The sequence below is a fragment of the Halyomorpha halys genome, unplaced genomic scaffold, assembly GCF_000696795.3.
Source record: "Halyomorpha halys isolate HHAL.00 unplaced genomic scaffold, Hhal_1.1 Scaffold2846.1, whole genome shotgun sequence".
Lineage (NCBI taxonomy): Eukaryota > Metazoa > Arthropoda > Insecta > Hemiptera > Pentatomidae > Halyomorpha > Halyomorpha halys.
Window position 1 is genome coordinate 55,601 of NW_027115495.1, and position 14,449 is coordinate 70,049.

A 14,449-nucleotide genomic window follows, 5' to 3' on the forward strand; every position below is an offset into this window, starting at 1 on the left:
CATATACTCCAATTTTCAAAAATTTATTATCTTTGTGATTAGTATTTATAATAATATTAAATACATAAACAGACAAAACATATATTATTTTAATTATAAATTTCACTTATCAAAAGAGTATGTAAGTTATTTGAATCTTTTTATTTTTTTGGAAGAAATTACCCGTTTATGACTTTATTTCAACATCCGAACAACAGTTTCCGGACTATTCAGTTCATTGCTTTTAATTTATGTGATGAACCTTATTATGCTCATATAAATGAGTCTTTTGTAATTATTTGGCAGTTTTCTATGAGGGTTCCAAGTCAGTCCTTTGTCCAGATTTAGTCCTAAGTAATGAACCTCTTTAACAGTAATAAGTGTGGTATTATTTAAGGATACTGTGGAACAGGAAGTCATGGGTTTACCACAAAAGGTAAAGGTGATTCGGTGGGATTTATTGAAAATTATTTTAATCCTCCAACTTTATCACCATTCTTCAAGGGTGGTGATGTGGGATTGGAGGGTTTGGGATACAATGGAAGGTTCGTTATTCACTGATAATGACATATGTCATCGGCATGAGTAGTGAAGAAAGTGTTAGGATGGGTTGGGATGTAAAAACTGTGTAAAGGAAAGGGCCAAGGATACTCCCTGAGGCACACTAGCAGACTGAGGAAATAGGGATGAGCGCTGTTTAGATTTACTTTACATAATCTTTCAAAGAGATAGAAACGGATAATGAGAAAATATGAAGGAGATAGGAATCTACGGATCTTGTATAGCAATCCCAGATACCGAATTAAAATTCCAACAAACATTAAAAAAAATTGTTCAAATTTCAAATCTTCCCAGCGAAGAAGGATAGACATAATAAAAAAATATATTATTACAATTAAGGTGAACACACTTGAGAGTAATGGAAGACAAGAAATATTTTTAGCTTATATTCAAGATTTGAATATGAAAATTTATTTTAATTTTTGTTGATATATGTCAATTATATAATTTTATAAAAATGATCTGGATAATGGGCCAACTGTTAGAGACGTTTTTCGGATGGTGAAATATGGATAAGAAGTCATAAAAGGGTAAGTTCTTTTAAAAAGAAAAAAAAAATAGAACAAATTATCAACTTTGCACAAATTTTACACATCAGATATGCGAGGTCCTAAATTTTTGACCGGTAGAGCATATAAAAGCAAATACGACAAAACGATCGATCATGTCTTCATGTCTGTATAAGTATAAATATGAACTCAGTAGCTGTATGTGACAGAAAAAGTAAACTCATGAACAAAACCTTACTACATTCAAGAAAAAATGAAGTTCATAAGAAAAGAAAAAGTGAGCATTGTCCTTTACACAAAGACCTCTGAGTGGGAATTGAGAGTTCCTTTGCTATAGGACTGAGACCCACGCCGCTGAAAATAAGTGCTCCCTGACACCCAGGGCTATATAAGAAATGGACGACATCCTTCATTCCAGTTTTAAAAAGTTACTTATTAAATTCAAAACTTATTTCGCTATTTTTCTATTTTTTTTATTCTCTTGAAAATGAAAGCTAAGAGAATAATATAGCCAATAAATTACTGAATAACTGATGACGGAATAAATTTTAAATAAACATTTCCATGCTCCTTTCGACTAAGCCTGAGTTTGGAAATTTTTAACGTTCACAAGGTTTTTTGAGTAATTTACTGTTCAAACAATTATTTATAATTACAGAGTTGGGAAGCGCTAGACAGGTCCAGTTCCAATTTCACTCCTGATATAACGCCCCTGATATTAGCTGCTCACATGAATAACTACGAGATACTGAAAATCCTTCTTGACCGAGGTGCTTCTCTTCCTATTCCTCATGATATAAGGTAAGTATTATTATTGCTACTTTTATTAGTAATTATCATTACTATTTCACTTGTTGATTTTCCACTATAAAAATTTTAGTGTAACGGTGGAATTTTTTTAATTTATTTTATCATTTGAATTTAAAAATAATTTAAGATTTTATCGCTGTTATTGTGTAAATCAAATGTACGAAGAATAAAGATAAGTAAAAACTTTTTTATTAGTGCTAATGTTTCTGCCAGAATATCAAACAAAACAAGATAACAATCATAATGAACAAAATGAATTACTAAGGAATTGTAACAAAACAAGATAACAACCATAATGAATAAAATGAATTACAAAGAAATTGTAACAAAACAAGATAACAACCATAATGGATCAAAGAAATTACCAAATTGAAGGAACTGTAATTCCTTCTATTCATTATACATAGTTGTTGTCTTGTGTTTTGTTCTTAGCCCTCATGAAGGCTTGAAATTTTGGCCGAAACGTAGGCACTAAAAAATAATTTAATACTTATGAGGTGTAAGGCCCATCTGGACATACGGAGTTGAGCTTTGGGGCTCCACTAAACCTTCGAATTCCTCTCGTATCCACTCCTTACAATCCAAAATCTTTCATAAAATCCTCATTGCTCCTTATTTTGTTACAAATAAAACCACTCATAAAGACCTAAATGTTGCTGATGTAACCGATCTAGCTCGAACCAGATATCATTCCTTCCATTATAAACTCCCTAACCACCCAGTTTCTAACCTTGCTTCCTCTTCCATTCCTGGCAATCCACCGAGGCGCCAGAAAAGAAGATGGCCTCGTGACCTTATATTGTAAAAATGTTTTTAGAGCGATACCAATGGGTAGTATCTCTACATGCCGTATCATACCTCTATGATCTTACTTTAAATTTACTTGTTGTATTTTATATACAGTTGTAAATGTCAATAAATAAATAAATTTAAAAAACTTATGAGGTGTAGATAGTTGTCTGAAGATTAATAATTAAAGATGGTCGGGAGGGGGGTGCGGCTTGCTAGAACTAGTTAAAACTAGAACTAGCTAAAACTCAAGTTTTAAAACTAATTCTAAACCTCAATTTTAGCTAGGACCCCCCTACAAGCTCCCTGATGAAAACCTGAAACTCAGAGCGAAACGTCGACATGAATAAATATTTTTTTTTATTTATGTTCTTTTTGCTGGTCGCACACCCCCCCCCCCGACCATCTCCAATAATTTTTTTCTTATTTCTGTTCTTCACTGATCGCACGCCCAACTATCTTCTCTTAATTTATTTTTACCCACGGTCAACGATTAACTCATCATTATAAAATTCATAATTTATTACAATGTTTTTATTATCCTAATTTATTTTTTATTATAAAAAATAAAAATATTAGAAACGTCTTTATAATATATTAAAATTTCCATTTTATCCAAAGAATTCCAGTTTGTATCATACCGATTTAATGAACATGATAATAAATAAAAAATAATAAAAAAGCTTTATGTAATGACTAATGAAAATCAATTATTGATTATTTTTTATTTCGCATTCGTAACAACTTTTGTTTGTTTAACGTATATATGATACTACAAGTAGTTAATTAGTCTTAATTGTTATACATTTGACCCGGAATAAAAAATAGAATTTTTAATCTTCTTTATTAAAAAACATTAAACTGAGTATTTATTTATTTCTTAGATATTATTAGACTCTTAAAAATATTGACTGCCTACAACGAAAGGACTCGTAGTTCTCGTTTTCCCTATGACACCCACCACCAGTTATCTTGTAGTTCCAAATGCATGTTGTTAATTTTTTTTTTTTTTATTTAAAGTTTATTATATCGCTAATAGTGGGTAGAACAAATACATATCAGTTTTTTTTTTTTTTTTTAAGGAAATAATTTTGAATAGGAAAAGGAAGAATATAATACAATTGTTTTTTTTTTTTTTTTTAAAGTAATTTCAAATCTGTGTTGTATATTTGATTATTGATTTTTTAAAAATTTATTTATTGATATTTACAACTGTATAAAAAATACAACAAGTAAATTTGATCATAATGACATAATGATATGATACAGGATGTAGAGAAACTACCCAGTAGTAGAACTCTAAAAGAATATTGATTTGGAAATGAAAGCTGTTGACGAATTTTATATTATTACAAATTTTAATGTTTTAACTACAAATATTACTTACATTCATATAAAAATTTTAAACATCAATACAGACATATTTTATTTTTGAAAATTTAATGAACCCTTTAGAATCACTTTGAATACTTTTTTTAATATAATCATAATGTCGTTTTCTTTCCATCATATTTGTAATATTAGGGGTACGAAATCAAAGAGATTTAAATGAATATGATTTAATGAATAAACTAAAAAATATCTATTATGGATAGATTTATAATATAATAAACCTATAATGGATAAATCCAATTTAAAGGAAAATACAAATATATAAAGTGATAAAACTCATTAGCATTGCTTTATAGAAAATGTATCTGAAATTATTTTATTTATTTTTGTTTAATTGTTTCCATTTAATTTCTGAAGATCAAAAGGCTAATAAACATAAATCGTATAATGGATAACAAACACGGATAATAGCTTATAAACGTAGATGCGATATCAGGAAACTGATTAGTTGTGTCAACATGATCAAATTGCCTAAAGAGGACCCAGATTCATATAAGCGTCTATTCAGTACGCGAATAGTTCCTTTTTATTCCGAATGGGGAAGATTTTTATCTACAAAATGAATAAAGGAGTTATTTATCATTTATTTGCCTAATATTTATGTGCTGTGTTCCTCAAATAGCAGGACATTACCATGGAGGACCGTATAGCTCAATATAGTTGATTTTTATACCGGCTATTCGATATGATATTGGTTTTCCACCATATACTATACGTTGAGTTTAAAATTATGATTATAGTATTTTCCAGGCTCATACTTACCTTTTTTTTTTACTTTTACTTACCTATTTATATAATCTATACCAAGAGAAACTATTTTCGGCCCGCCAGTAGCTCAGTGGTTAAGACACAGTCTTACCAATTTGATGTCTATTGGCAGTGCCGGCTTGGAGCGTTGACTTTTTTCATTGAGTGGCGGTCCCACGAAATGAAAAAACTTGACCCCCAACCACGGTTAGGCAGTATAGGACTTCAATGAGAGTCTTGGCCGAAAAAAAGAAGAATTATTTTGATCGTGCAAAATTTCAAATTCTAATTTTTGGATGAAATACACGTTTTGAAATCATTGAGTCCAAATAACCAAATCTCGCAAAATCATCTCTGTCTGTGAAAAACCTACCTCAAAAAACAAAAAGTCGAACTAATCTGAAATTACATAAAAGTATTTGTAAGTTGTTACAGTAACTTTTTCACTAAAATCGACTAATTGCAAGTGCCACTATATTAAATCGATTTTACAATTTTTATTGATTTCCTTGATAACAGATCAAATTATTTTGTTTAAACTAGGTATGTTAAAGTACAATCAAATGATCTTGGATAGCAGTTAAGTATTTTCCTCATTGAAACAGTCGAACCGGGGTTAAATAACGAATTTTTAAAAAATTGTCCTTTAAAGTCACCTAAATTTTCTTTATTTGAAATAAATAACCTGTTCTTATTGTTATCAATAATAAAAAATAAATAAATATAGAATATATAAAGAATTTGATACGTAATTAAAGGAGAAAAAGGACAGGAACGTAAATCAGAAAATGTATCTTTTTATCGCACTCACAGGGCTACGACTTCATTTGTTAAACTGTTGTATTAATGTTAGATCATTAAGTTGATATTCGTTATTTATTTATATTGAGTGCACCGTATCAGAGTTTTTTATGGCTATTTCAAATTTTTTCTCATAATTTTAAATAAAAAAAATAAAATAAACTAAGATTATAATAGAGGTACATTCTGCATTTGCTGTCTTAATAGTTAACATGAGATGAAAATTGCGAAAGAACGAGACTTTTAACGTTTTAAGAGTGTATTAAGGTACAGATGCCTGAAAACGGTTCTTTTAATATAAACTTTACAAAATGGCCAAAAATCATTTTTGACAATTTTTAAAGTTGAATATCTTAAAAGGTATTGAGTGAAAAAATATGAAAATGATAAAATATACAGAAATACATGTCGTACCTGTGATTAAATATATTATTTGGAGACTAAGACTCAGATGTGCCCAGATATATTCATATATATAATTTATGATTTTTCAGAATTTATACTTCAATAATGTATAAATGCACTAATGCACAAAAACTAATGCACAAAAACTAAAAAAAAAAAAAAAAATGGAGATCATCTACATACAAATGAAATCGTGAGTAGTGAATGGAATTAGGAAGTTCGTTGATGTAAATGGAGAAAAGAGTTAGTGAAAGTGAGAACCCAGAGGAACACCACATATTAGGCCAAGGGGAGAGAAAGCACATATTAGGAATTAGGATTATTATTACAAGGAGGTTTGGGAACGATGGGTCGAAAAAGAGAGGAAGTACTTTAGGATACAATTTGATAGGGAAAGGTTTTGGATTTTGGGCAGGAGGGGAGGGTTCTAGGCCGTTGAGGGAGTCAAAGGGCAAGAATTGCCTCGTGTCTGCAGCGTGCCGGTTCGGATTCAGCATTGGAGGGGGTTGACTTTTATTACTGTAGCGGTCCCACAAAATGAAAACTTGACCCTCGCCATGGTTAGAATAGGGTGGTGCCCTCTAATTGAAAACCAGATTGGTGAGGATTGACAAGAACTTTCTAATCATTGAAGGGTGGGCCTAAGTTAAAGTATTTCAAAAGACAACCGAAACGTCTTTTAAGGTTTTTTTTTAAGCTACTTAATTCAAAGTTAAGTCTGATATATCAATAGAAAATAGAAATCCTTTAGTATTTTAGCTCTTATTATTAACTCGTTCTTTTAGATATAAACTTAAAAAAAACAATTGTGAGTAGTTTGAATTTTAGTGATTTTTAAAATTATGTAAAGATATAAGAAATTTCTTTAAGATAATTTTCATCGATAAGTAGTATCAGCTTGTATATCCCTTTTTTTTTGTATTAAATAGTAATTTTTGTAATATTTTCCTGGTCAAAGGTGTGCTTGCGACGAATGCGTGCAGAGTAGAGAGCAGGACTCACTGCGACACTCCCAGTCGAGGATCAACGCTTACAGAGCCCTGTCTTCGTCCTCACTCATCGCCCTCAGTTCAAGGGATCCCATTCTCACCGCCTTCAAGCTCTCTTGGGAACTTCGGAGGATGAGCAGGCTCGAGACCGAGTTTAGAGCTGAGTATAACGTTGGTATCAAAGGAGTATAATAATAAAATTAATAATAATAATAATAAACTAAAATTTATACAATTCTTATACACTCATTCATACAACTTCAATTATAAAATAAACATGTTTTTCTAACTGTTCGTGAAATAACATAGGTATACAACTTTTTCAAAATTTGAACCAATAATTTTGGCCGATCCTTATGTAATTTAGTGTACTGGAACCGAAATGGAAACTCCCGTTTTCTTCCATCATGTACAGAATTTTCACAAAATCATGATATGTAATTCTAATTTTGTACAACGAAAGTCCCATTATTTTCAGCTTGAAAAAGTCAAATGTTTTTCATTTTGTAAACTATATTAAATGAGATAATGTGGCCTTTTAATTAATTTTGAAAAAAAATACCAATAATGAGTAAAATAAAAATATTTACAGAAAATTAAAAAACAAAAAAAAATTAAATAGGTTAAGAACTTCATTATGTAACTCCCAAAAACCATATATATATCTAAACCGTAAAATTTAATCAGTTATAAAAAATATCTATATAGTCTCACATTTAGTTTTTTTAAACTTCAATGTTTCGGCCATTTTTAAGGATTTTATTATTAATATTGCTATCAAAATTTTGCAGGCTCTTCGGACTTTGTCAAATTTTATCTTAGGCAATAACCTATTATTATCATAATTTCACTCAATCTAATTCTATTCAGTTTACACTCTATATTACAATCTATCACTTTATCAACAACGTTTGTGATAGACAGTTGGTTTATTTTTTACATCATACATTTCCTATGGATGTTTTTACTCAGCCCCTGTTGGGCTATAGAGGCAAAAGGTTTTTGGTGTCCTGCAAATGAAGGGTTATATTTAAAGAGGTGATAGTAGCTCTAAAAAAAAAAATCTGAGCACATCACTTTTTTTTTTTTTTTATAAACTATAAACAGTTATTCAAGTTAAGTAATTACGAATTAAAGACTAATAAACTTGACAAAATCTACTTCAAAACCAAGCAGAGTTTGTTATTGTTGAAACCATTTGAAGGGGAGTTTCACGAGGCTAAGTAACACAATATTTCGTTTTTCTGAAATGGTTTGAAAAGCCTCAATTTTTATGTCTCATATTATTCAGACCAGCGACTTCCCACAAAAAATGCTTAGCCCGACTACAACATCCGTTCGTGTATGTTTGAGCTTTGAGGTCTCAGTAGGTAAAATTCTACCATTAATATAAGTTTACTGATTACTGAATCTTAACTAAAAAACTGAAGTGATACTTTCCAGTGTGACAACGTTATTATTTATTAAGTAAACTGTTAATTAAAGGTACTCATTATAATCTAGGTTAGAAATCGAACCCAAAACGTTCAGAATCAGCCCCTCAGAGACCCTCACCGCATGTGCTTGAGTATCAGCAATATTTTGTTAGATACTAAGGTTAGGGGTTAGTTGGTCATATATTGCCCTTTTTAATTTATTACAATTTTTAAAATATGCTCTGTTTATGACTTATTCGCTATATCCCTTTAATAACAACTCTAGAATTGCTTCAGAACTATGAAGGAGAAATATTTAATTGAATTACATAAAAATTATTAACTATTAAATTTTGATGATAACACTGATTAATAATGATTTTATTACTGTCAAATTTATTAATTTAATGATTATATTAAAAAAAAAATATGTTCCACTACAACCCTTAAAGGGCCAGGGGTGTAATATTTTGCAAGTACTGCTACTAGACCAACGGTTTGGTCAGAATCACGCTCGACCACAATTAAAAGTACCCATTTCATGAGGCCGAGTGGACCCCGGAGGTCTCCTGAACCCACAGGGTTGGCTCAAGGCTACAGTGAAACAGAAAATAATTATCTGCCACTACTGTCGCTCTACTGAACTGGACTCACTACTGAACTACCAGTTCCCATTTATAAATAATTATATAGCTTTTAAAAATTAATATTATCAAAGATGATGTCTAAAGGTGAACTGAAAAAAAGGATTAATCAGCCATTTTTTCACAAGGAAAAAATCTATTTCATTCTATTCTTTACATAATTTATTACAAGAAACATTACTTACTCCTTACAAAATACTGAATCCTTAATTCTTGATGGACTGTAGTGGTAAAGTTAGTTTTTACATGATCTCTTTTAATTAAATTGTATTTTTATTTTACATTGAGGAAATGATTTATAAAATTTTAAGTGCGAATGGATTCAATTTTCGAGTTACTGCCTTGACATTTATCTTTCATTTTGTAAAGTAGCTGTAATAACCTATAATACTTATTCGGGAGGCAATTTGGCTTGATAAAGTGACAACTCCTGAGCGGCTGTAAAGTTTGATTGCCCAATAATAAAAGTTTAGTCATAAGTAGAGACCGGATTTTCGGGCAGTAAAAACTCAAATTGTGTATTAAACACTCCAATCCTGCAATAATCAACTTCATTGTTCTATTTATAATATTAATACATAGGATAGCTTATTTTTTCTTTCTAAACACTCTCTTGACTTTTGGAAACATACATAAAAAACTTCTCTGATTAAAAACCTAACACTTTGTTCACAATCCATGAGGTATAAGGAAACCAATTGTATGAAACCTAAGGCTGAAAATCAATTTTTAACCTCTTGAAACTATTTTAGGAATCAATTTTAAGTTTTAGAAACATATGCAAGGTGCTACCTGGGACCTAAATACTAAGGAGTATTTCAAAATATTTTTTAATGCGAAATTCCCTTTTTAATCTCCTCTAATATTTCGCATAGCATGTTCTTCCGCTTAGGTTTTAATTGTGTATTTACAATCGAAGATAGCATTAACCAAATAACTATTTTTTTTATTATTATTTTTTTTTCCTACGCCACAGGAAGTGGGCTATTACGCCATTTTCCCTCTCGCAGCCCAATAAAATTTTACTCTTCCTCTTAGTTGGTCCGCATCTCGCTCAACATCCTCCAGACCAACACACGTCAAAAGATGGTCCCCATCCATGTCCCCCATGTTGCATAGAGGACATTTCGGGGAATCTACGATGCCAATTCGATGGAGGTGTTTTAGGACCAAATCATGTTACTAGCCGAAAACAGGCCACTCTCTCAGCTCTGTTAAGATTGCCAGGAATTCGTTTATCCTTATGCAGTAGGCTCTCCCACTTCTTTCTTTCCGCTAGAACTTTGTGTCTAGCACTTGTTCTGTCCTTACAATAAGAGCTTATAAGTGATTTCACTGTTCTCTAGGAAAGTGGTAGAGCAGGCTGGTTCTCTGCACAACCAAGCTTACCCAACTTGTCAGCTTGCTCATTACCAGCTATGCCAGCATGGCCTGGTAACCACTGCAGAGGTATAACCCTTCCTCTTTTCTTCATGATAGCAGCCATGTTTCTGCTCTTTTCTTCCGTGGGTGACTCTGCGGCACCTGGTGTTGTTGATTTTTGTATTACAGCTTGGGAGTCGCTGAAGATTACCGTGTTGTCATTGCATTCAATAGTGGCTTCCATCGCAAAGCAGATAGCCTGCATTTCTGCATCATAATTATCAAATCCAGCTCCAACAGGAAATGACAATTGGAAGTTGATTGAGTATACACCTGCTCCAGCTCCCTTGTTAATACCGGACGCAGACCCATCGGTATAAATGTGTAGCCATTGCTCTATTCAATAATAAGTCAATGTTAAAAAAACTTCAAAATGTTTGATTAAAAATTTATCGACATATACGTTATGTAGTTTAAGTTTAAAATTACTACAAAAACGTAAGACGGAAGAATAAAGAATTAAAGACAAAGTGGGAACTCAAGTTGTTACAATAACAAGCTTATTCTTGAGAGACTTTTTCAAAGGTACCCAAAGCAATGGGTCAATGCTATTCCAAGAACATTCATCACTTTTGTTTACTTGTTCTTTATTGAATTCTTCATATATTAATTAATTTATTTCCTTACCTCAATTATTGGTAATTCTGAAATATAAATTAAGTAAGGAAAAACAATAAAATCGAAATAAATAAATATTAGTATAAATAATATGAGAAATTTAGTTCAGGCATTAAATAAAATTGATGTGCCTTTCTTTCATTGATAAAATCATAACGTTTAAAAGATTCCCACTTTACTAGAAATCCCCATATATTATCATTAACATTTATATATGTTTTTGATTGTATTTAAACAAATATGATTGGACTGAGAAATTCCAATAAGATAACAACAAATAAGGAATAATTAGTCATTCTTATATTTAACTTTCTCACACTTTATCAGTTCTTTACGCTTATTTAGAAATTAAAGGGACTCTTTAATGAAGTTATACTGTTCACTGATGGCTAAAGGTGTTCGACTTTATCTTGAGACACTTTCCAACTTGTAGTCTTCTTTAGATGCTTAAGCAAACTCCTTACGGCCAACCCAACTGGCTGCTTTTTCCGAAGAAGAGGGAAATAGATTTGCTTTACAAGAGAGAAAGCTGAGAAAATAAATTTACGAAATTTTATTTACTCATTTGAAATTTTTTCGTGTCGTTCGAATTCGATAAGGTCGACCCACTATTGAAATGAAGGTATAATTTATCTAATTTTTTTCAGAAATAAATTTCTTTACAATAGAGCTGGTTTTAATACAGCAATATATTTGTTAGTGACGACAGAAATACACCGCCTTATTTCCAAAAATCCGATGCGGTGCGCGTATCATACAACACTCACAGCCTTGATTGGAGGTGACATTAGTTTTGTCTGATTTAGAAAGGCCATTTCTTTATTATTCAAGATGAAAATATGTTTCATATTTGAATAAATAAAGTAATATCGGACAATTGATATAAAAGTAGGACGATTATCAACTATCAAATTCTTTCCGTAAAAATTAAAATTACTTAAAAAATCTTTTTTTAAATAACGAATACGATTGTGAAGGATAAATTAAAAATCTTCAAGTTTTACAATGCCTTACTGAGCTTAATCCAAATCGTTGGAGAAAATCGATTCCATAAAGTGTCAGTTGTTAATCGATTTTATCGAAAATGAGTCCGATAGGAAGAGTTCGGATCGTTGGATTAATCCAATCCGAACTTCTGTATCTATTGCTCATGTTTACTCCTTTAGTTATTATTCAATCTCTTTCATATTTGTTCGTATTCTTTGTTTATTATTGCTATAATAATGAGAACTAATTATCTACTTCAAATAAGCAAACTTGAAGGTAATGTATGGAGGTATTTTATAAAAATTTGTTATTTAAGCCCTGTTAGATTTTTTAAATGTAGATAACACAAAACTGGTATTAAAATGACTTAATTTTTCATTGATTTGCCAAAGAGAAATACATTATTCAAAAAGCATTTCTGGCCAACTGCATTAGTTTTCTATACCCACAGCATACTAAAAGTACTTGGAAAATTTGTTATTATTCTTATATTTCATAAGCATAGTCTTAGTACAAGAGACGGGAAGAAAAAAAGGCAGTTATCTCACCCCAATTTTTGATTATTTCAATAAAAACTATGTATAATTACTAGTCAAAATCGATGAGTCTGCCAAGTATAGGTAGGGGGATTAAAAAATGGCGGCTGTTTTAAGACCTTAAAAAATCATTGATTTTTCATTCGGAGCTTTATATCTTAAAACCTACAAACAACACTAGAAAATCTAAGAGAACATTATTTAAAGAAGAGTAAATTTGCTGAAATATAAGCCCTAAACGAGCTATTTACTATAGGACGCTATTTACGTCCCATAGTTCTCGAGATAAAGCTTTTTAAAAAGCAAAATTTCTTAAAAATCTACTGAAAGATTAGTAGTTAGTTAATTTATTTTGAGAAATCTATATCTCAGGAACTATGTGACGTACAGATGTCTATTAGCACTCAAATTAAAGCTAGTTTAATGGACTATAAAGAAGTTTATGACCTTTACCTTCGTAGGAATAGTAGCTTTCATGATATTTGCTAAAATAAATTGATTTATAGTTGTTCGGACAATAAATTTGATTTATGAAAAACATTATTTCAGAAACCATTAAACGTACTGATGTCTGCCAGCGCTCAAATTAAAGCTAATTAAATTTACTACAAAATAGTCAATCATGTTTAAATTTGTAGGAGTAGTAGTTTTTATGATATTTGACAAAATAAACTCACAAAATGTTAATTTCTAGTTGTTCGTATAAAATGTTGGATTTTTGAAAAAATATATCTCTAGATCCATAAGACGCACATATGTCTGCCAACACTCAAAATAAAGGAAATTTTAATTACTATAGAGTAGTTCATTACACTTATCTTCGTAGGGGTAGTAGTTTTTATGATATTCACATATGAATATATTTTAGGCAAATGAAAATTTGTCCGAACAACTATAAATCAATTTATTTTAGCATATTTCATGTAAACTATTACTCATACGAAGATAAACATCATAAACTACTTTATAGCTCATTAAACTAGCTTTAGCTAATAGATATCTGTACGTCAAATGGTTTTTGAGATATAAATTTTTCAAAATAAATACACTAACTACTGATCTTTTTGTACGTCCCATACAACATTTTTATGAAATGTTGCTTTTTAATAAGCTATATCTCGAAAACTATTTAACGTAAATAACTCTATTAGGGCTTATGTTTTAGCAAATTTACTCTTCTTTAAATGACGTTAGGTTTTCTTATGTTGTTCCTACTTTTTAAGATATAGAGCTCCGATTAAAAAATTGTTTTTTTTTTTATACTCATCCATTTTGACTATTAATTATACATTGGGGTGAGATAACTGCCTTTTTTCTCCTCTTGGGCTCTTGTACTATCTGTAAATATTAAAATACATAATAATAGTTAAAATCGTTATATTTATTATTTTTCAAATCTTCTTTAGGACATGCGGGAACAGTGTCAGGTGTTCGCTACCTCCTTGCTGGATCACGCGAGGACATCAATGGAGCTTGAAATAATGCTCAACTATGACCCGGAGGCTGGGCCAGGGGACGTCTGGCAACCTGGCGAGAGGCAGACATTGGAGAGGCTAAAGCTGGCAATTAAATTTAAACAGAAAAAGGTAATAAAAATTGTATTGCACATCAAAACAGTGATCTAATACAAAATATTTCAAAATTATTCATTTATTTCGTTGAATTTCCAGATCAGCTTTAGTGACATTAATAACATATGAATGTTACAATAAAATTGTGTATTTTACTAGGTTAATTGTAAAATATTTACTTTTTTTTTAATTCAAAAAAAATTATTTATTGATTGATTACAATCTACCACACCGTTGTGGGCAATAGGCAATAGTGATGAATGAATCGCATTCA

At 30.7% G+C, this 14,449-nt stretch overlaps 1 protein-coding gene across 1 annotated transcript in view; it reads left to right on the forward strand.

Moving 5' to 3' along the window:
- The window catches only part of LOC106691731 (transient receptor potential protein), a gene marked incomplete at its 3' end in the record, with an annotated part of 62,185 nt that extends 47,995 nt beyond the window's left edge, over positions 1-14,190 (forward strand). Inside the window, exons 5-7 of the mRNA XM_014437588.2 lie at positions 1,708-1,850; positions 6,952-7,153; positions 14,011-14,190. Coding sequence (XP_014293074.1) covers positions 1,708-1,850; positions 6,952-7,153; positions 14,011-14,190 — 525 coding nt within the window. The remainder of the gene's footprint in view (positions 1-1,707; positions 1,851-6,951; positions 7,154-14,010) is intronic.
- Between the last annotated feature and the right edge of the window lie 259 nt (positions 14,191-14,449).